The 23,268-nt window shown below is 40.6% G+C and overlaps 2 protein-coding genes across 5 annotated transcripts; one reads left to right on the forward strand and one right to left on the reverse strand.

The window, feature by feature from the left end:
- The first annotated feature begins 885 nt into the window (after positions 1 to 885).
- On the forward strand, positions 886 to 8,147 carry LOC120822480 (multidrug and toxin extrusion protein 1). 4 transcript variants are annotated; one of them, XM_078106653.1, is made up of 17 exons: positions 886 to 1,072; positions 1,754 to 1,943; positions 2,951 to 3,052; positions 3,203 to 3,271; positions 3,438 to 3,586; positions 3,748 to 3,790; positions 3,874 to 3,918; positions 4,095 to 4,192; positions 4,381 to 4,478; positions 5,900 to 6,081; positions 6,229 to 6,337; positions 6,473 to 6,548; positions 6,807 to 6,876; positions 6,979 to 7,111; positions 7,190 to 7,284; positions 7,431 to 7,494; positions 7,594 to 8,147. In XM_078106653.1, the coding sequence occupies exons 2-17, from the start codon at positions 1,755 to 1,757 to the stop codon at positions 7,818 to 7,820; spliced, it is 1,749 nt and encodes a 582-aa protein (XP_077962779.1). In that variant the 5' UTR covers positions 886 to 1,072; position 1,754; the 3' UTR covers positions 7,821 to 8,147. The 4 variants fall into 4 exon arrangements, with proteins under 4 accessions (XP_077962779.1, XP_077962781.1, XP_077962778.1 ...); XM_078106652.1 differs by lacking the exon at positions 886 to 1,072 and adding an exon at positions 1,453 to 1,639; XM_078106655.1 differs by lacking the exons at positions 886 to 1,072; positions 7,431 to 7,494 and adding an exon at positions 1,421 to 1,639.
- A 3,116-nt stretch (positions 8,148 to 11,263) lies between these two features.
- Positions 11,264 to 22,815, reverse strand: LOC120821972 (multidrug and toxin extrusion protein 1). Its single transcript, XM_078106668.1, has 17 exons — positions 22,354 to 22,815; positions 21,275 to 21,376; positions 19,973 to 20,041; positions 19,692 to 19,840; positions 19,332 to 19,374; positions 18,978 to 19,022; positions 18,197 to 18,294; positions 17,524 to 17,621; positions 17,235 to 17,348; positions 16,786 to 16,853; positions 16,218 to 16,326; positions 14,942 to 15,017; positions 14,785 to 14,854; positions 14,556 to 14,688; positions 13,743 to 13,837; positions 12,903 to 13,001; positions 11,264 to 12,810 (listed from the first exon to the last, which is right to left on the reverse strand). Exons 1-17 carry the CDS (start codon positions 22,567 to 22,569, stop codon positions 12,436 to 12,438), a joined length of 1,959 nt encoding a protein of 652 aa, XP_077962794.1. The 5' UTR covers positions 22,570 to 22,815; the 3' UTR covers positions 11,264 to 12,435.
- Between the last annotated feature and the right edge of the window lie 453 nt (positions 22,816 to 23,268).

Below are 23,268 nucleotides of genomic sequence, written 5' to 3' on the forward strand. Positions count from 1 at the left end.
CACCGTGCTTGCAAATGGTCTCACCCCTCCCAAAACCTTCTTCCACGCGTTCACCCCCGCCCCCACCAGCACTTTCTACTCTATCCACCGCGCATCCCCCCCCGCCCCACACACACACATACATCCTAATCCTAATCACACCACCACCACCGTCATCCACCCCTTATCTCACTCCACCAAATCTGAGCTGTGACTCAAAACAATTTCCTCTCATTTGCGATTTTGACTGCCCACCCCCGCCTCCTACACCTCCATCAAAACCACCTACCCCCCCCGGCCCCCCGCCCCCACCAGTAAGCCCTCTCTCCACCTCCTCAATGCCCCATCTCTACCCATCAGGCAGCAGAGCCCCACCCAAAACGCACGTGCACACCGACGCCAACGCATACAAATGCACTTGCGTACACACACTGTGATCCGGGCGCCATTGAGAATGACGGCTCACGGCGAACACGTGGCGACTTGCCACTGTCATCCAGTGGAGCCCGAGAAGAACTGCAGTGTGACGTCACAGCGGACGACGGCGCCGCTGGTTGGTGGAATACAATTACGTGTGTGTGTGTGTGATTCTATGCGTGTAGTTGGGATGGCGGAGGGTGGGTGGGCCCGGTGGGCCTTGCTGCATCGCTGAACCAGGAAAATGAATGAGAGCCTACACTAGGTGTCACCGCTTTCCTCTCCCGCTGGCCGCCGCTAATTTCCCTTTTTTTCTGCTTTTCTCGTTTCCCTTTTGGCCCCGAAAGCCAGGAAAACAGTTGAAAGTGCAAAGATTAACCGAGTGTTTGACACCATGTTCGACATTATGTCGCAGGGGTGCTTGATGGCTCGAAAAACACCTGAGAGACAAACTAACTTTCATATCATTGGATTGAATGGATTACAAATCCATTCAAAGTTCGGATGTGCCAGAAATTTAAATCTCAACGAGAGCAAAGCGGCTCGACCCGATGGGAGGTTCTCTAAGAGTAACACCTCGCTGAGAGGTGTTACTATGGGAGGAAGAACATGATGAATTACTTCCCTTAACTAACCTGATTTCCTTTTGGCCAATCGGGGATTGAGAAAACAAGCTGTGAGTTGTGAACATCACATTAACAAATCACTTTTTAAGTTGAAATGTCAAAATTGTGAGTAAACATTTGCGTACTCTGCAGTTGATGAGAAATAGGGGTCACGTTTGTCACCACCTGGCAAATATTCACACTTAACCAAAATTTAAAATATATCAACTTTTTAATTGCTTATTGCTCCTTGATGTTCACAAGTTAGTTGCTAATGCTGTCTGGCTGTTTGTGGAAGGAAGGTTCTTCACCTCAATGTCCGGAGTTAAAAAGGGTAAAGCCCCATTACATAAGTGTGTTTACTTATAGGCATGCATTTCTACACCTTGACTGAAAACAAGTTAGCATTTTTTTACTTTGGGTAAAACTGTGACAATCTGTGACGCAGCAGAAAAGAAAAAGATTCATTCATTCATTCATTTTGTCACCATTTTAAAGGGAGGGCACGTCTTGTTGGTGGCCCGGGCTGGAGGGATCTGATTTGTAGCGATGCCCCAGCATGTATTTTGTATTTGCCCTCTCTCAAAGACAGAGATTAGGGTGCACGGACATTAACTTGGTAATTGATTATTACCCAGGTAATTGGTTATTGATTGCTCTCAGCCTTTTTGTCTGTGTCCAGGGGAAATAATGGAATTGTACGATTATTTAGTTTGGTATTGAAGACTGTTTTCTGCCAAATCTCATTTCAGAATGGAAGATTTAGCTTCAAAAGACGCAGGTGGAGGAGTAAATGGACACCCGACAACAGACAAATCGTCTTCTGCTGCTGCTCACACTGTTGAGTCACACTGCAGATCCTGCTTGAGAAGCATTAAGCTCTGGATACCTGTGGACTATAAGAACGAAACCATCCAGCTTTTCAAACTAGCGGGACCTGTGGTAAGGCTGGTAGAGGAACATCTATGTTGTTGAGGCTGATGGGACTTTACATATCTATATTTAGACTAGTTTAATGTGTAGTGAACTTATTGCCATGATACAAGTGAATTTGTCTGATGCGATAAAAAAGCCTAAATTGCTTTTACTTTTAACATGAGAATTGTGGTGTACCTTTAATTACTTTCAAATCGACACCTACCTTCTTATAACAGTAATTAACCGGATAATAAATCCAAACCACTGGGATTTATTAGAAAAAGAACAGCGATAGTGATAAAAGTGTGGCAGTATTTTAACTAAAGAGATTACATCCTTTCCCCTCGCCCTAATAAACTGCTTTAGGGTGTCACTAGCTCAGGTAACAGATAAAGAAAGTGTGATATGTTGGTGGTTAGAAACTGAAAAACGCTACATTGTCCAGAGTAACACTTTAATCCCTTAAAATGTATCATATAATATACATATATATTACATTACATGTCATTTGACTGACGCTTTTATCCAAAGCGACTTACAATAAGTGCATTCGACCATAAGGATACAAACTCAGAGGAACATACATACATCTACAGATAGCATCTACAGATGTATGTTCAATAGTCAATATACCATAGAAATAGGGTGCATTTTCTGTATCTAACTGTGGGAGGAGAAATAGTTCAGCATGTATCCGCTGTTTCGACTCCCATTGCACAAAGCCAAAGCTTGATAGATGAGAACATTTAGTCTCCTTTTGTGCAAACCTTTTGGGTGCCAAAGGCTGTCAGAAACCTACACCAGCAATCAGTAAAACTATTTTCTGGAGAAAAAAGGAAAGGAAGTAAAGACGCTTACGAATACAAAAGAGCTGCTGCAAAACCAAAGTATAACACATGTCAGCTGCCAGTGCAAAAAGGGCCTTTCTCATATGTCAAGGCCTTTTTTTTCAAGAGTTACGTTCATATTTGGTGACGTTCATTCATGCTTTTATTGTTGCGAAAATGTGGGATCATTATCTTGTTTCTCAGTTCATTTCACAGGTGATGAGCTTCCTGATCGGCTTCGTCAGCATGGTGTTCTGCGGCCACCTGGGGAAAACGGAGCTGGCGGGGGTGGCGTTAGCGAATGCGGTAAATGATCTCAGAGCAGTTTAGTTTCAGCTTTTTTTAGGGGCCTTCTGCACCAAGGCAACATTGTTCATCATTGCATTGTGTTTTCAACTCTTACTTTTCATCTACGCTTTCTGGACTGTTGTTTATTTGACTCTAATTTGATTACAGGTAATAAACGTCACAGGCATTTCCATTGGCAGTGGATTGGCGTCAGCGTGTGATACTCTCATTTCTCAGGTATTCAGCTGAATATATTTATAAAACCTGGTCAGTTCTTGTCAGTTATTACTGTGATCACACTGTGCTCTTCCAGATTGGTTTTCCTTTGAAAAATTACCCTTTTTTCTTTCACATGGGTAGGTGTTATTTTAGTTTCCACTTTTTTCTGACCACCTACTTACAGACTTATGGGAGTGGTAACCGAAAGCGCGTGGGAGTGATACTCCAAAGAGGGGTTTTGATTCTGCTTCTGGCCTGTTTCCCCTGCTGGGCCGTCCTCATTAACACTCAGCCCATTCTGCTGGCTGTCAGACAGAGCGCAGAGGTCGCCAGGTGAACCCTCTTCATTTCAAAATCTGTGCATCCCATCTATGCCACAACACAACCTGCCATCAAATGCTGCACCTACACGAATCACTAAGCATCAGGTTTATTCAGCATGATTCTTTTGGGACGTATTCACCATTTCCCGTATTTTCTCATCTACCATAAAGACTCTCCCAGCTGTATGTGAAAATCTTTATGCCGGCTCTGCCAGTGAGTTGTAAATCTATTTTGCATCTTTTGTTGCATTATTGATCTAATTAACTCAATTCATCGCCTTTTGTTGGATTCCGCAGGCTGCCTTCATGTACCAGCTGCAGGGGAGGTATCTTCAGAATCAGGTGTGGTTAATGACTGCAAGACCACTGGTGTGAAACTAAATATCTGTACAAGTTGGTCTGTAATGACATTATTTTGTATGTTAGGAAGAACGTGTGCTGTGAGACGGAAACTACCAGCAGGTGTGCCGATGTGGTGAGACGGAAAACTTCTTTTAACGGCTCGTTCCGTCTTGCAGGGCATTGTGTGGCCCACGGTGGTATCTGGAGCCGCGGGGAACATTTTAAATGTAATAATCAACTACATCTTACTCACCCATCTGGATCTGGGGGTTGCGTAAGTACATCAACGATATACATTATAGTGTACAGATTAGTAATCATCTTTAGTATTTCAAACCAGTATTAATCAGAAACAGGATTTAGCATGTTCACTAGTCGTGGAGGCTTTATTTGAGGACTTCTTTACAGGAAATAACTGAATAAATGATTTGTCTACCATTTTGTTGTCTTGATGAACATAAGTGGATCTGCAGCTGCAAATGCCATCTCCCAGTATTCCTTAGCTGTGGTCTTGTTTGTGCACATCTGTTCCAGAGGACTGCACAAAGCTACATGGGATGGTAAGTTTGCCAAATGAATCTTTAGAGGTAGAGTTTTATTTGACTGTTACTTCCTTTCGATTTGTTGTTTTGTTCGATTTGTTTGTAACTTCAGTTGTTTAATTTTCTATTTTACTCTTAACCGGACCATAATGAATGTAATATGCATTAAAGAGGACTTGCCCGCTGATATGTGTTTTTATTAAATGCCTAATATTGGCTTTCAAGACTCATTCGTGCTTCAGAAACCTGAACAAAACATGTAAGTATTGTACATTTGGGTTTGCCACAGAGGCTATTTTTCTTACTTCTTACAACAGAAAAATCCTGTTGTTTTTTGTCAAGGGATCCTGTGTGATGCTAATTTCCTGGTTAGGCCTGTGAAGAACAAGTCGGCCCTGCACCTCTTATTACAATTTGATTTCTTTTTACAATGAGGCGACCTCTAACGGTCATCAGAGAGAATGCAAATTCAGGGCACTTCCACATTGTTTTCATTTTTCAGAACTGGAGGTTGCCACCTGTATCTATCATGCACTTACAAAAAGACTCTAGTCTGTACATTACCTTTAAAATTATTTGGAATTATGTTTGTGGTCGAAGACTAGCAGATGGAAGGCAGGAAGGGGGGTCAGAGATGCGCTGAGCTGTGTTATCCCTTGAGCCCCCAAACAAGCCAGGGACCATTTAAGAGTGGGGAGGCCAGTAAAACAAGTTTTAAAAAAGGTGAGAGTATGAATCACTGCAGCCATGGCAGGTCCTTAAGCAGGAAGCCATCTGCTGCTTCACAACTGCATTTAGCAATCTGAACCCTCAAAGTCATAAACCCCCCCAAAAATAGACGCATATTTACCATATATCAGCATTTTTAACACCATATCTGGCAAGTGCAACTAGACAAAAAAAAAGATAATTCATGCTTCACCTGTGTATGTTATTAAACCAGGCCAGTGCTCTTGCTGGGGACATTAAGGTCCATTATAAATATGTGTAGAGAATCAACGTCTAACGCCTACACAATGATTTTTATGTAATTGCTTATAGTGGAAGGAGGTTAACAGAGACACATTTTTGTTCTGCTTTTAGACCTGCTTCATTAGCCTTCTATGTCATTGCAATGAACAAGCAATGGACGTGTGTGATCGCTTCAAACAATCACATACATTTAATTATTATCAGTGTTATTGGCGGGTTTGCACGGTTCCCTTTACATAGTTTATTTTAACCGTTAAAGTACCTTCATAAGTAGCCATGAACAACCTTTTGTAAACATATTTATTTGTGGCAATTTTAAGGCGAAGGAGAAAAAGAGACAATAGAGCCTACGCTCCAAATGGTAGACATGACAATGTCTCACAGTTCTTCTGTGAAATGGCAGCATAACTCGTCTACGGAGTGTGGGACATTTCATTGAATCCATCGCACCTCCCATCATCTCTTAGGCTGGTCAAGAGACTGCCTGCAGGAGTGGGGTCCTTTTCTCCGTCTGGCCATTCCCAGCATGCTGATGCTTTGTCTGGAGTGGTGGCTGTACGAGATTGCAGGGTTCCTGGCAGGCGTCATCAGCGAGGTTGAGCTGGGAGCTCAGTCCATAATTTATGAAATGGCTGCTATCGCTTACATGGTAACTTCTGTATGACCCTATATAACCTTTGTCTGGTATGTTTTGGATTAATGCAATGATATAAAATAATGTGTCTTTGTATAAAGCTTGTGTGGATACCTGACTGGTTTGATGGCCCCATTTTTCCTTTCATCCTGTCAACCACAGTTCCCGATGGGTTTCTCGTTGGCTGCCAGTGTTCGTGTTGGAAATGCTCTTGGGGCCGGAAACGCAGAGCAAGCCAAGCTATCCAGCAAGGTCTCCATCATCTGCGCATGTATGGATAAAACAAATCAAAGTCATTTCCCATGTTTGTCCATTTGAATTCATTTTTCTTTCTAATGCCCAAGGTGCTTTTATCTATTTCTAACCCTTATCTAATGGCATGCTGTCTTTCTTATACCTCATCCAGTCACTGTGTCATGTTTCATCGGAGCGTGCCTTATTGTGTCTAAGGATGTGGTTGGTTACATTTTCACTACAGAGAAGTAAGTACATAATGTGGTTTGTGGGGTTTTTTTAAATCTCAGAATCAATAACTAACAGGCAGAACCTCACACAGAGAGCTGCATTAATTAAGTGTACCAGTAATTAGTCATGTAGTAACTCCGGAAAACACAGACCCTTGACAGCAAAGTGAGCTTGGACTTTGCATGTCACTACCTGGGAGGTGAATGAGCTTTGTGCTTTGTGCTTATCGGTCTACATTTTTTGTTTTTATATCTGTATCTGCATTTTGCTTTTAGAGACATTATTCAGAGAGTGGCGGATGTCATGAAGATATACGCTTTCATTCACGTTGCGGAGGCCTTTGCGGTGAGGGCCTTTGCCACAAAAGTCCCCTGATCTCTCTGCTGGGTAAAATAAACCCGACCAGTTTGCAGAGATTTTAGATTTCTCTTTGCTTGACCCCCACAGTGTGTGACCGGCGGGATCGTCAGGGGGGCGGGCAAACAAGTGGTTGGTGCTATGTGCAACTTGGTGTGTTTCTACTTCATCGGGTTCCCCATCGGTGTGTCTTTAATGTTCCCTGTCAAAATGGGCATCATAGGTGAGGACAGATTCAATGTTCATGCAATGAGTGACATCATCATATTTCAACTGAAACTAACAGACGTTTGTGTTACAGGACTGTGGTCGGGGTTTTTACTTTGTGCTTCGCTACAGTCCGTTTTCTTTATAGTTTTCTTGTGTAAATTGAACTGGATAAAAACCACAGAAGAGGTGAGTCCCATTCTGTTCACAATTCACATATTCTGTGCCACTGCTATTGTCGAAACAAACTATGTTCGGCTTAAGCTGGTTGATTGGGTACTAACATTTTAGCCAGTTTTTTTGTGATTTAGTTTTTGTTTTAAATCTCTGAATAGGCGGTATTCAGAGCAGGAATCCGCGTTACAGAGGGAAACAAGATATTCGGGATAGAAAACAAAGGTTAACACAAGTTACTAGTTATTTTGCATTGGGCTACATATGGACATCTTCTTTCTGGGAGCGATTGCAATCACTAAGCATCTGTTTAAACCCCAACAGCCCCGGATGATGCAAACCGCCTCGGAAAGACCAGTCGATGTAATTCTTCGAGTTCGGCGAAGGGCAAAGTAATGGAAGTGCTCGAAGCAGGTCAGCAGACTTCCGATGACGTGGCTCTGTCAGTCAGGCAGCTGGTGGTACGACGCGGCCTCGCTGTGCTGCTCATGTTCATCATCCTCGCTGCTGGAGTGTGCATCAGCGAGCTGCTCATCAGAATGCTCGAATAAGACAAGTGACCATGAACTGTGTGTGCGTGCAGCACGGAAGCAAGCTGTGTGAGTCTGCCTTTGTAATGGCAAACTTCCCTACTCACACGTTTACAAAACATCGCACCATTTTTTATACATTAGTAATGGCAAAATGCATCATATAACAATGACACAAGTATCAAGTGTCTCATAACTGCATTGAATAAGTGGAATTATTGCACCCTTTTGAAAAGTTCCATCCATGTTGATAATTCCTTAACTTCCTGGGAGGATTTGTCTTTAAAATGGAATTTAGTCATTGTAATAGTGATTCTTGCTCAAATCTAAAATAAATACGTCAATCCACGTCACTTTTGCATTTCTTAATATTGACATATTCAGGGAAGTATTAATAGGAAACACAATTTATATGATACAAAATACTGTATGAGGAAGTCTCCTGTGTATAGAAACCTGGCGTGTAAGATGCTTTCCAATCAAGACTCTGACGAAATGTTCTCATTATGAAATATTTATTCTGAATGGATGCCACAATTAGAAAGAGCATGATTATATGCTATTTTAAGGCTGCAGCGCATCCGTGGATGTATGCTTTCATCATCAAAGACAGAAAAGATGCTATTTCTTTTTTGGTGTAATTTTTTCCTATCCTTTGATCTGTGTTGCCAAATTTGAAGATAATGAAAGGTCTGTACACTCACACACTGTGACGTGCTGGCCGGATGAGGACATGTCAAACTGAGTAAACCAACCAAGAGCAGTTAACAACCAGCTCCGAGCTCAACCTGGTTCAAAGCAATCTGTTAAGCAGGTTTTCTGAGCTACCTAAAAGCATTGCCTCATCAGTTTGGGAAATCAAACATTGGCGTTTGTTGGATAAGGGATTAGACTATACCTTTGCATGCTTAGGCCTTTTGTTTATTTCTATTATATCCTGGCGTTCACTCCTCAAAACACACTGTTCACTAATTTCCTTAATGCCCATGGTTAAACCAGCGGGTCTCATCTACTGGTCACATCCATTCAATAGCCACTGTCTACTTTTTAAATGAGATTGTTGTTGATAACCACGCCCCTGCACCTCCTTATCAACGCCCAGTTTTTGCAGTGTCATCAGCCTCCTCTGCCTTCCACTCTCAACAATCATCAGTCTGGACTGCACATGGAAGATTTATGTTGCCGCTGCTCAGCGCCGGCGTCCCTCGATTACAAATCTGCCAGCAGAGTTTAAGCATCAAAGGCCTTCTATCAAGACATTATCATCACACATCATCTGTTGTAATATACAATTATCTTTCCTTTATTCACTCATCCCCCCTGATTGAAAGGCTTATTCGATTTAAATGAGATGATTGATACCTCTCATATTCATGAATTATAAGACAACAGCCTGAGCCAGTTAGCTTAGCACAAAGGCGGGAAGAGAGGAGGAGCCTGGCTTTTACTAAAGGTTACAACATTCACCTGCCTCAAAGCTCACTGATTTAATTCATCCGTACTAGTAGAGTAACCATCTGCAGACTCTAACCTCACCACACAAACCTGAGCGTGGAATTGATCTTCTCATCAAACTGCTACGCCTGAAATCAAATAAACTTTAACAACAAGACAGCTTGAGACCATGTTGTCAAACCTGGTTTGTGGCCCTACTGCAAGTGTATTGCAGTAGGGCCACAGTCAGGCCCCCTTTAAGGGATTAAGGGACCTCTGAGGTTTTCATAAAAGTCTCCCCTCTCACCTGTACGAGGTCAGTACACAGTGCACAGTGCACTCTCCAAACTGACATCAGCAATGGCTTACAATAGGTTGACGTTTGCAGCATTTTGATGAAAAACATTTGTATCAGTTTATCATTATTCAACATGTAAATCAGACTTGATTCATACATTGTCCTGCCTGAGCTTCAGTCAAGCTCATCAGCGCCGACATTGTCACAGGCTCCTCGCAGAGACTGTAATCTCGGCCCTGCTCACCTCCAGATTCTGCAATCAGTGACATGCTGGGGCATCATTAACAAGAGACTGTGTAAAGATTTGCTGCCATTGTTAAACAAGAACTTGTGAAAATGACTTGAGAACTCTTATATTAACAACCTGGTTGTGTGGAGCATATGCAGCACAATAATGTACCTGAAAAGTTAGTTAAATGCTTAAATTAAATATTTCAAAACAAAACATACCTAAATCCATCATAGTTGCTTTTCACCTTTTGTTGCAGTGCATGTGTTTGGACTCGTGTCCACCACATTTTTGATCAGAGAGCTTTTTGGCTCTAAGATAAGACAAATTATTTTGTAGAAAATCCTACTTTTTCCGTAATTTTCATTTTTTAAACACTCAATTGTTGGCTAATAGTCTCATGTTGTGCAACAAAGGTTTGATCTAAAAACATATATCACGTGGTCGATGATAATTCAACGTGATCTCCAAAACCTGTTCGTAAAAATGTATACGAAAATCTTGAACATACAAATTCGTAACAATACATACGAACTGGCGGTGGTTAACCACGCCCCTTGAGTGAACAACATGGCGGACCATGTTGGATTCTTGAGTGAACGTCTCTCCGCCATGTTGGATCTTTTGAGGGGGTTAGGGTTAGTATTCTATTCTCACAAGTTAACATTGATTTCTCGTTAAAAATGCAATCATAACACGTTTATTTTACATCGTTAGAAGTGTGTTTACGGGGTGCAGGTCCCCATTCACTTTGAATAGGGTGACGTCATCAGTTGCAGTCCTTATTTATTTTGTATGTATCACTACAAATTTGTATGTTCAAGATTTTCGTATACATTTTTACGAACAGGTTTTGGAGATCAGGCTGGATAATTAGACTTATTTAAAGAACACATGTCAAAACGAGATTTAAATTTTTCACGTGCATAATATGTGTATCTTAACAAAAAACAGCAGCTAAATCATTGTTTTACCATTAATCAGTTACTAAAGTAATAGCTGAGTCTTCTGAAGGCCAACATTAACTTTCCCAACTCATAGAACTACACCTTCAATCACAAATCCAAACACTATTTGTGAGGGTTTTTCTACGTTTGGAGAGCTTTCATTAATGAACTTGAAGCTGCTGACGGCGTTCTGCAAGCACAGTTGCCCCCCCAGGTAAGGCACAGATTGTACCCGCATCCCCACTCTGGGTGTGTGACATTAGTGATATCTGTAAATGTCACTGACGTCCCTGTTTGCCCCTGTGGCGATGCAAAAATCCCAGATGGAATATGACATACGTATAGACGATGTAATAGCTTTTTCAAAATGTGTAGTTTTCAGCTTTCAGTCTAACCACCAACCAGTAGATTAATACTATGAATTAACTTATTTGTAATCAAAAAGATCTGCAATGATTTTCTTGTTACTTTACGATAACATACTTGGTATTATCAAAAAATTAACATTTAAAGCTTATAAATACACCTAAACTCACCTCCCATTAAAACACAGAGCAACTGCGTTTTATTTTATTCACATTTGAGCATAAAGCAAACATAGCAAACACAATCTTCATATCAAAGTGTTTCATGTAAACGGTCAGATTTAGTTTTTTACATGTCTGCAGTGATTACGATCTACTGGAAAGTAACGTGGATCGACTAGAAGCCAGGTGGTAATTTAACTTCATAGCGGCCAAATGACATGGAAATGGCAAATGACAACATCAAGTTTGATATTTTAGTGTAGTATACTGATTCAGACGATTAAGAAGAATGAAGTGAGACATGTGTTTTATATATATGTGCGATTTGGAAAATGGAGCTCTTGATCATTTGGTTTGCAACTATTTAATTAGGTTTCCTAGGAAACAGTTAACATATGAACAGTGATCATTGCCAAAATAGGGAGTATGACTTTACAAACTATGATGACTATTTATTACACAGCTTATGGTATAAGCTTCTCTCTAGCAGCAGCATGAGTAGCATGCCGTGCCCGCCAGTAGCACAACTGGCCTCAATAACTGCTGGTGTCACCTTTGATTCATTGCCAACATTGTTTGTATTTATTCTCTTCAACTGAACTTCAGAAGAAGAGTTCTGTATCAGACTGATACATTTCTTCATTTCTATATATTTGGTTTGGTTAGTTTAAATGCTCATTTTTATTGATTTGGGATACTATCACACGGGAATATGTTATTTTGACAATCGATCCACTGTAAAAAAAAACATCAACTTGATACTTTGTATTCAATCATAATTCATAAATCACATCGTTCCTAAAGAATAGCATCATTTGCAGTAAAAATAACATTGAAAAGAGGTTGGTAAGCAAAACAATGTCACAGAGCAAAATATAGATAAGAGGTAAGAGAAAAAATCAAAAGCTATCTGTGAACATCTGTTTCATGGTGTCCTTGGTTTGTTTTAGTCAGGGTATTTATTCAGTGTCTTTTGGTTTTCCTGTCAGCCTCTCATTTCATATCGCTTCCTGAATTTTGTGGATTTGCTGAACAGTGCGGCATTTTTTTTTCTTTTCATCAGGCTGCAGTTTTATATAATAACACCTGTTCTTCAAGTAGCCTATGCACTCAACATTATTCCTACTACGATATCCAAATTGTCAGTTTGTGAGAAGTGTGTTCAGCTGCTAGATGTCTACATTCAGAGGTCAAAGAACGCTCAGCGGCTTGGGGTCAGGTCCTGTGGGGTCAGTGTCGTCGAACTTGAGTCATTAGTCCAGTTCTGGGTAAAGTTGGTCCTGCTCTGGATGGAGGGCTCCTGTACGGGGAACGCGATGTGAAAAGCGACACCTGTGACCAAAACTAGAGCCGAAACCAAGAAGATCAGTCCACGGCGCCAGATCAGCTCAGAGACAGAAAGCGGCGCTGAAGGTTTGGTGTTTGAGGTCTTTTGTGTCCCTTCGTCTTCCCCCACAGGTCGTCCTGTATTTGTGTCGTCGGTCTCCGCCTCGTGTCCACCTTTCAGCTCCTGATCCTGGGTGCTGACTGGACCGTAGCCCCCCGCTGCAGGAGCTCTTTCACCGTCCAACTGGGCCTTCAGGGTGCACAGATTCTGCTGTTAATCATTATGTAAATGACAACCCTGACAAGGCAGAAACCCCCATTTACTATTTATTATGCACTTACTTCATCAGGACAGGAAGAGATGTCCATCGCATCACTCAGCATTGTACTAAGAGGGCGCTTTGTTATCAACACAATTTTCTTTCCAGCTCGCCGTTGAGCCTGAAAACATGATGAGGTTTATGTGAGTCATACATATATATATATATATATATATATATATATATATATATATATTATTCATATAAAAAATGGATAAGCATTCACTCACACACACAACATTACCAACACTTAATTACATTGAAATGTGTCACGGTGTGGTTCACTTCATGTTATATTTTGTAGTTTTCTGCCACTTGTGTCCCCGGGTAACTTCACTTCCTGCCTTGTCCCGTCATCCCCTGTGATCGTCTTAATAGTTTCCACCTGTGTCCAATCACCTGCACCTGCCGTGTGTCTCTTGTGTCACTTGTCGCGTCATTGTCTTTTGCCACGCATGTCCTTGTCTTTTGTCTTGGATGCCCGTAGTTTCATGCCTGAGTGTTTTTGCCCCTTGGCCTTTTGGATTCTGGATCTTGTAACTATTAAAGCCTTTTGTTTCCTGCGAGTCTGCATTTGAGTCCTGCCTTCCACCCGCACCCTGACAGAAATGTATTTATTTGTGGCTTGTTTGAGTGTGTATGTAATGTTCAGCACTAACATTTCTATTTGTCCTTGTATTGTGAGTTAGTTGAGAGGTAACTTGCAATGCTACGCAAACAAAAAGAAATTGCAACAAAACAAACATTTGAAATTCTGCCATAAGTTACAGTAGCGATTCCTAATACTAATACTCACCCTCATTCCTTTCTGGAACAGTTTATATACCATTCATTGCTTTAAAAAAACATAAGAGCATCCTACCTTTAATGTGACTTTCTTCCAGTCTAGTTTGAAGATTAGAATGAGGAAGAAACCCGTCTCCAAGAATATACATGTTAAGATACCGAGCCACAAACCTAATCAGAGACACAAAAGAAGCTTTAAAGAAGAAATATCTACTTTGTGTTCACTTCATACATTGAGATAAGAACATTGTGTAACAAGAAAAAATAGTGATATACTGTACTTAATGTTTATGAGACAACGACGAAGACGCAGCCACACTAATAGCCAATGGATAAATTCAAATGTTGACCTGATGATGGTGCTAGATGAAAAGTCAGAGGATCACCAGAGCAAAAGCATTTCATCTAAAGCCATGATTGTAATTGAGGACTGACTATTGCTGGATTAAATCTGATCAAGTTCATTTTTTACAATAGAGTAAAAGAGATTTTTTTCACAGTGTGTTTTCAGTTCATGAAATTAACTGTGGAGTTTTGGTAGCTCAAAAACGTCTTGAGTGGGTACGAGTCAGTTTGACTTAACTCCGCTTTCTCGTGTCACTGCTGGTGGCAAAAAAACATGTCGAACTCAAGGCCAAGTCAAGATTCCAAGGCCAAGCCAAGACTCAAGGTCAAGTGTTATGTCAATGTAGGCGCCGGTCTTTTGACGAAGAAGAAGAATGACATTTCTGCAGCTACTTCTACTTTGAGTTTTCATTATTATTATTTTTAACTGTCCATCTAGTGCAACAGGATTGCCATGCTGGGACCCCTGAGCCAAAAAAGGATATATATAAGAAATCCATAACTAATTTGCAGAAACATACAATAGGAAGGTTAGGAACATTACCTAATATTCTGAGCTTAGCAGCAAACATCAGAGCTATTCCCACTGGTAGACCGATGAGGTAGTAAGACACCAGGTTGGACAAGGCAGCAATTTTCTGCATTCCAGATCCCACAAGAATGCCTGAGCAGACACACTGAAAACATACAATTTAAAAAGGGCTGCATACTCGTCAACACAAGCTGAATGCAAAAGAAAACAAGAACATTCATTCTGTTACGTTATAACGTACCAGAAGAGCATCAATGAACTGCACAAATGTGTAGACTGTGAGGTTATCTGAGACAATCCCCACAATTTCTCTGCAGACAGTAAAAGAAGATCATCAAAATAAAACATAGTTGTCGTTACAAAGTGCAGGAATGAAGGTGTGTTGGTTTAAGACTCACTTATCAGATGTAAATATGTAGCCAACGACGGACTTACAGCCAGCAATGACAAAACCTTGGAACAAAGCAAGCACTCCTGCAGCAAAGACGTTACACAAAAGATAACATTTGACAGGATGTTTTGTAGGGCTGTCAACATTAATGCATTAATCTATGCGATTAATGTGGCAAAATATTTTAACGTAAGCTAGCTGCTAGGCTAAGCTAGCTGCTATGCTACTTCCATCTCAACATCTAAAGTTACCCTCCGGGACATTGGTTTAGTTTGCTAATTAACTAAGTACTATTCTATTTTTATTTTAATAAACCTGTTTAAATTAGCTTTAGCTTATGAAACTAGATTCCTCCAACGGTTGGCTTTGTTGCAGTTCAATTTCTTCCATTTAGAAGTCATTGATAGCTTGCAATGCTATGCTTTCAAAGTCTTAATTACTAGGGCTGTCAACATTGATGCATTAATCCATGCGATTAATGTGGCCTAGATTAAGGCAATAAAATATTTGAACGTAGTTAACGTTCGTTTGTTTACTTCAGGAGGGGGTGAGTAGCAAACGCACCCCTTCAAGCACTGCTATGTTAAGCTAGCTGCTAGGCTAAGCTAGCTGCTATGCTACTTTCATCTCAACATCTAACGTCTGCAGAAGACCACCACTGGGTCCCCAAAAGACTGTGGTTTGAAAACGTTCTGGCTAAATGTGGGGAGATTGTTGGCACTTCAAACACAGCTGTTAAGTGCACGAGGACGGCAGGTAGAGTCGCTAGTTCAACATGTTCCACCAGGTGTAATTCTTAGTCCAAGATGATCAAATCTGTGGAGTTTTGTGTTTAAAATAACATTAACAATTAAACAATTGTCTAAAATACACACTATTTAAAGAGATTACTCATTACTTTTAAGATTCAGTCTTTAGAAGATAACAAACATTCATTATAAACAACATTGTAACAACAACAACATTCATTAATTGCCATTAATTGAGATTAAAGAATTTCAAAATGTACAATTAATTAGTTATTTTTTTATCTTTTGACAGCCCTGGTATTTTTTCCCAGCTTTGAAATAAAACTTGCATGGTTATCACAAGTATATATTCATGTGTGTTCTTAAACAATAAAAAACAACTTTAAAGTTGCTATTTAATACACTGATCATAGCTGTGTAATTGCTAATTAGCACCGATCAATATACCAACCAATCAGAATCCAGAATTCTCTGTGTGCACGGTTTGGATTATAGTAGTTTCATGTTTGTGTTCATAAGTATAGGTTTTCATACCTGACAGAACCAGCACTACTTTGCAAGTGACTATGGCCCTGGTAGTGTTCCCGGCACCCAGAGCATTCCCAACACGCACACAGGCAGCTGCACAGACACCTAGAGGGAACTGCAAGGACCCCGTGGGGATTTCTGATGTTACAATGAGTTACACAGTTTTGGGGAACAAACTTATTCACTTTCTTTCTGATAGTTTGATGAAAATATTGATATTCCTGTGTCAAGTTTGGGTAAAATAAAACACAGGAGACAAACATCTTAAATGCTCAAAGGCCAGCAGAATATCTGGCTATGAAAAAGTCATTGTTGCCAGCCACATACCAACAAGCAAATTGCATATTTTCATTTTTGTAATCCTGAACTTTGGACAGAGCCATGCTAGCTGTTCTCCTTTAATGCTACGTTAAACTAATCGCCTTGTGGGTGTTGATCCTTACTTGACAGACTTTGTGAGTTGTGTCAACATTCTCATCTAAAGTAAATAAGATAATTTCCCAACATGCTGAGTTATTGTTAAACACTAAAATTGCAGATAAATGTACCATTGAACTCATTGGATGATGCATACCATAAATGTTATGGCTCCTATTTCCAGCAATACATGCTGGGCCGCAAGATCCACCTCTCCCAGTAGACCTAAGAGGATAAAGGTCAGATTCAGACATTTTCAAAGACGGGAAACTGCACACAGTCTGCAATTGCAAAGGTCAAATATATAAAAAAGACAAAATAATACATACGGAATACATTCCGCTATATTTTAGATTATTGATATTGAATATTGATTATTGTCCAACACCAAAATTGTATTTGATCAGGAATTTATGGTCACATAGTTGCAGTTGGTGGGGAACGACTTATGTGACAACAAAAAAATTGCTATGCCTTGATCTTGTTTTAAGTGGTTTGTTTAAAGGTGTCTCTTTGCAGTTACTCTAATGGTTCAACTATTGGTTTGTAGAAAAATAAACGTGACTTTACTGTGGTCAACTCAAAAGCATTTTAAATCTTACTGACCAGCAAGGAAACCTCCAACCTCCCAGATCCACCATTCAAAGCAGACCATGCATGTACTGGGAATAGCCAGCTTCATATAGGAGCCCCACTCCTGCAGACAGTCGGTGGACCAGCCTGCAGAAAGTTTAACACAGAAGGATTGTACTCAATGGGCCTGTAGTGGGGGACAGATTTCTGAAGACAGATTTATGAACGCAACTGCTTTTGTGCGTCATTTGCCTTTTCATCCAATCATGTATCAGCAGAAATGCAGATTTTGACATTTAATACTTCTGTGTGTACAACTCACCTCCCCATGTCTCCTGATGCAGCTTCTTCCATCGGATGTAGCCAAACAGCAGCAGGCAGATGGCAATCTGAGAGAGGCCGTTAGCTATAGCTGATCCACTGCAAACACACATGATAGAACATAATCTTGTGTTGAAGGGATGTCACGGTCTATTTTGACTCTATGCACCTCTCTCTCTCTTTCTCTCTCTCTCTAGACAACTAAGTGAAAGGACTGCACACTGAGGGGTCAAAGAAAGTCTCCAAAAAGACAGTGAATTGAGCACTCTTATAATATAAGCCTTGAGAGTTTTGAGCCGACCTGACCACAGGGACCTCATTGGTTAAGTGGACGGCCTGTTGAATCAAATGTTTGTCCAGCTGGACCAGGATCAACTCCTCTCAAAGTCCGCTCTCCTTTCCCTGCCGCCCTCTCTAAATAATATACAAAAATAATAGATATCAATGTAGTGCAGGCGCTGTTTTATTTTACAAAAAAACAAATCATCCTTAGATAGATTAAGATAAAAAAATGAGCAGTCTGACTTCCTGTTCTTTTCTTTTGGCTTCTTCTGGCTACACATTAGCTGAAACAGTGTTCAGTTGAGAGAAAGAGTAAAGCTCTGCTTTAAGCTGTCTCTAGGCATAAGTAGTATATATTAAATGTAAATGTAGAGGCAGCATTACACACTTACAGGACTCCCAACTCAAGGCCGTAGATTAAGACGTAGTTGGCCCCCACATTAAAAACGTTTGCTGCTGCTGCTGTGTACAACTGAGGCATAATGATCCCCTGGCAGACAAAAAAAAGACACGCAAACCACAATCAGCTTGTAATGGACTGAGTTAAATGCAATATTAAACTTTTGTGTTATAACTGTGTGAAAGAAAGTGATAAATATAAGGTTTTTGCATTTGCTGAGTTCAGGAGGTCAGTAAAGGTCTCATGGCGCTTGAAGCTGTTAAAGCTGTCATTCCTCATAGATACAGTACCTATGAGATCGGTGGCACACCTGGGATTGGCAGAGAGACTGAGGTGGGATGTATTTGTCCTTGTTAAGACCACGACCGTGAGCTGATTATCAAGCATGATGAGATGCTTGACAAACGTGTTTGATAACTGTAGCCTGTGTTCTGTTCACTACCAAAGTACAACACGCATGGTAATGTCTCCTAGCGAAGTCTTTGTACGACACAAATGGCACCCTCGTGGTGGCAAACAAGAAAAGGCAGATTATCATTAAGTTTATACAAATTGGGAACAAATGGGCCACTACTGCAGACACGGATCTTCTCTCTGTAAACACATTTTATCAAAATCCAGACATGAAGTGATTCTCTCTTTCTTTTTTTACCACTGTATATTTCGTAAATTTGTTTTTGGGAATCAAGGACATTGCAGTCAATTTATTGAGACAGGGCACCCATTGAAATTCAATGCAGAATAACTGCATCGGTTTCCACTTATAAACTTACTTGATTTTGTAGGTAGGAAACTTGCAGCTCGTGTAGAAACATGGCCTGTAGAGGGTAACATAGGGGAGTTTTAAAGAGTAAAACTGCCAGACCACTCAGATATAAACCAGGATTCTAAAACACAACATTGTTGCGGACTAATATTTTTGTAACGTACGAGTTGACATGCGTCCTAATAATGTGATAAAATTGTTGAATTCTACTTTCTCTCTAATCTTCTTGTTTTTTCTTTTTCAAACATAAGCTATAGTGAATTATAATGTGCTAATACATGCTGAATATTGAAGAGCACAACATGTACAGAATTAGGCAGTAAATATTTTAGTCCACATGGTTTTGGTTCAATCAACTCACTGGAACAGCTGGAATGAAGGCCAGTGCGTAGATTTGGGATATTCTGAAAGGGTTGCAAATATAAACATTTATTTAGTAGAGCAAACACACAAACAATAATTCACGGTTTGCCCAGACATACCCCCTCTGCCTGCTTTGTTGATTTATTTCATCAATATTAAATGAAAAATAAAATCTAACTACAAATACTGAAAGTCAAATGCCACAGTTGCAACCTCAGACATTTAAAAGACACACTTACCTGTAATAATACACTAAGATGCACTGTCAATATGAACAATCACGGCACTAAACCAAAGGGTGTCCCTTCTCAAACTAACATTTTGTCATCAATCGAGCATTCATAAACCAGGGATTTACCTCGCCACCTCAGTGTCTTGGTGTAACATGAGCAGCAAGTTGTGAGTATTGATGAGAAGAGCCCAACAGGGCAAACAAAACAACAGCAAGATCAATGAACTCCGTTGAAGGATTACTCCCACACGTCTCATGTTCCTACCGCCGTACGTCTACGAAACACAAAGGAGACAAAACAGTCACAAGTCAATCTGCTTGTATAGGTTGAAAATAAACTAAATAGCAGACAATGCAAATTAGAATTAGTAATTAAAACAATATAATAGTGTATGTGGTTGGCTCACCTGAGAAATTAGTGTGTCACAGGCCAGGGCGAGGCCACAGCCCGTTGAAACTGTGGTCATGTTGATGATCTGAAAGGTAAAAGGTAAAAAACATAAAAACTCCAAAAGTTTAAGTTTGACTTTAGTTATAGAAATATTACTTTTGAAATGTTTTTGGGTAATTGTCGTTTTTTGTTGATGTTCATAACTCTCGGCAATATGTGCATTATTGTATTTCCAAAACAGAATTCAATATTTAGCAAACCAAAGAGAGACTATACTAATGCTGATGTTGTGATCTCTCACATCAACAATCTGTAACTTAATTAGATATCTTATTACTCTCAATGCTATCAACCTCAATGAAATGACCTCCTTTACCTAAAAACTAAAGTTTTAAAAATTGTCCAATCGTCCATGTTGATTTGTTAGCAGGGTGTGTAAATTAGTTTTTTTTTATCTCCGCCAGGCGTAAACCTGGGGAGAGGTTAAATGTTGTGTCGTGTTGAGTGTGGACCCCTCGTCCACGGCTAATTTGTCTTCCTGCCGCAGCAGTTTGCATAATATATTTTGGGTGGCAGGTTGTGGCTGCTTGCTCAAGGACCTCTCGTCGGTGCCTTTTCAAAACACCTTTTATTTCCTGTTTTGTGCTGCCATTGACTGCCTGCTGACTCCCCACTGACTGCTCTTAAGCAGCCGCTAGTGATAACACAGCTGAGCGCACCGTCGACCTCCAGCCGCTACACTGCGGCTAGATACACAGTGGGGGGGCAGTTGGCACGGTGCTATTTTTGGGGGGACTGTGTGTTCAGCTAACAGCTAACGGGACTGACAGTGCACACACTGCTTACTTCTATTGAAAAACCTGTTTTTTACCCTCGTTTTACACTACTTTACTCTTACACTACTCAAGTCAATAGGTTTTTGAATAGTTTTTGTTTTGGACCCTGAAATAAAGGAACGTTTTACGTTCTAAAACATAGAAGGTTTGAAGTCTCTGCAAAAAGGTGGTTGCGAGCAAATGGCTAAATGAGCCTACGAAACATCCTCACGCAGACTAGTCTGCACTATAAGGGTTGCCCATGTGACATAGCAGGTGTTGATGTGATGTAAATATATGTAATTGTATGTTATTAAACTCTTCAATAATGCCAAATATATTTCGGGGCAATACCATTATCAGTATTTTTAAGTATACAAAATGATCATCCCACACAGAAAATATGTATGACATTCTAATTGGGATTAGAGAAAAGTACTGACAGTACAGAGTAACAGCAGAATTAGTACATTAAGTAATAATAAGTGGAGTTAAAATAGTACCGCTGAGGCGAGTGCATATCCAGCCAGTTCTGAATTGCCAATGTGCCCACAGAATATGCTGATAACAAATGGCAGGAGGAAGTTCAGAATCCGAGACACCACCTGTGGAGAAAAACAACATATTTGATTTCCAAACAGAATCTGTCAGGTGCAAATGATGAAATAAATGATTGCTATTAGCTGGCCTCAAACAGCTAATGCAACTCTGCAAAGAACGTTGACGTTGTTAAATCAAAAAGTTTAGACAGGTTCCCGCCCTTAAACATTATGGGCCGCCATGTCGTTTCATTTGCCTATTGTAGGCATTCAAGACTGGTTATTGATTGCATTGTTCAATTTTGGTCTGTAACAGTACACCTTTAACTGCACATATAAAGAGTGATGCTCAACCAATTGACTGAGGTCCAATGGTCAATCTAACAAGACTGCTGTGACTTTGCATTGCAGTTTCACGTATTAAGTAATTTTAGGAGGTTTTAACTGACTATGAATGACTGTCAATTAATACTTAGGACCTGCATGGATAAAAAGGAATATACACAAGATAATTGGCCATATCTATTTAGTGATTGTTAATGCTTGTCTTTGCTTCCAGCAGGTCAAATTTGGTATCACCGAGGTTCACCAGAAAATCCTTCATCTCACACTTAAGACGAGGCCTTAGGTGTGAGATGAAGATGAGGGAGCCACGCTTTCCTGAACATCAGTTCGGTTACGTGCAAAAATTCTGAACAATAGGTTTTTTACATGTAAAGAATATATTTGTACAAACAATACCAGTTAACAATATAATCTCCCCAAACCATTTATGGGACTTCATCAGGTGGAGTAAAAGTAATGTGATAAACCATCAACATGTTTGATTTGGATTCAGTACTGATGGCTAAAGGAAGGGAGAATATTCATGTTTTTTATTACAGCTGACATCTTGTCAGGTTTTTTGCTGTTATTTATTTGGGATGGTGGTCTTCACCAGTTGGTCTTCACTTATAATTCATTAAGAACCCCTGACATAGCAATCCACACTCCCCACAATCCATCGCCACTTCCTGCTGACACTTCAACTTTCCCCTACTCACCAGTGGACCTGTGAGCCGCAAGACTTGGTAGAGTTCCTCTCTGTAGACCAGTGGTACCCGACGCCTCACCCAAGCACACCGAAAAAGTTTGGAGCTGACTGCAGCCACGGCTGCGTCGTCTCCCTCGGGCCCCGTCGTCTTGGCAACTGAGACCCCATCAAGGGGCCCTGCACCCGGCAAAGGGTGCGCTGGGTCCGGGGAACCCAGCTTCTCCATTCAAACACAGAACAAGAAGTGAGAAAAGCAAAGGGACCAGGGAGGGGGAGAGAGGGAGAGTGAAGTGGGAAAAGAGTGAGTGGGGAGAGAGGCAGTAGATCTAACTAGGTTTAGAATTACATCACATACACTTCTATAAAGTTATTGATTAATATGTTGTTCGAAGGAGAGAGGTGAAAGGCTAAAGGGCGAACAAGAAAACAGCAGGGCTGCTGAATGTCTCTCAGGAAGGAGGGAATGCAGTGTGTCTCAGTATTTGAAGTGTGTTTGTATGTGTGTAATGTGTGTGTCGGCTCACTAGTAATCTGACGAAGAATGCTTGTTTGCACGGAGAACACAGAGGCTCTGATGGCATAAACTCTGCAAGCGTTGATTAATATTTAAGGACAGCAATGCTGTTTTTTGTTAACAGCTGATGTTATCTGCAAATGTACTTTGACCTCTCACTTTGCCCCTGGAGTCGGCCTCCCCCTGTACTTGTTACACACACACACTCAGTCAATTGGGTGAACATACATGCCCTCATCATTTTTATCTTATCAGAGCTCTCCGACTTCAACACTTTTTCGCCAGGTTTTTTTAACTTATGCACACAATTGATATGCAACATCTGTAAAAACAGCTGGGCAATAGCGGTCACAAGCACAGCTACCTCACACATTACAGCTGAGATTGTGTGTATGGCGAAAACAAGCGATC

Source organism: Gasterosteus aculeatus, chromosome 7, assembly GCF_964276395.1.
Source record: "Gasterosteus aculeatus chromosome 7, fGasAcu3.hap1.1, whole genome shotgun sequence".
Taxonomy (NCBI): Eukaryota; Metazoa; Chordata; class Actinopteri; order Perciformes; family Gasterosteidae; genus Gasterosteus; species Gasterosteus aculeatus.

Coding starts and splice junctions, on each gene's coding strand:
- LOC120822480 (XM_078106653.1), top strand. CDS start 1,755: ATGGAAGATTTAGCTTCAAAAGACGCAGGTGGAGGAGTAAATGGACAC. Junction 7,285..7,430: donor GGATAAAAACCACAGAAGAG/GTGAGTCCCATT, acceptor ATCTCTGAATAG/GCGGTATTCAGAGCAGGAAT. Junction 7,495..7,593: donor ATTCGGGATAGAAAACAAAG/GTTAACACAAGT, acceptor AAACCCCAACAG/CCCCGGATGATGCAAACCGC.
- LOC120821972 (XM_078106668.1), bottom strand. CDS start 22,569: ATGGAGAAGCTGGGTTCCCCGGACCCAGCGCACCCTTTGCCGGGTGCA. Junction 16,854..17,234: donor GGTTGGAGGTTTCCTTGCTG/GTCAGTAAGATT, acceptor TTATCCTCTTAG/GTCTACTGGGAGAGGTGGAT. Junction 13,838..14,555: donor TGCTAAGCTCAGAATATTAG/GTAATGTTCCTA, acceptor GTCTCTGATTAG/GTTTGTGGCTCGGTATCTTA.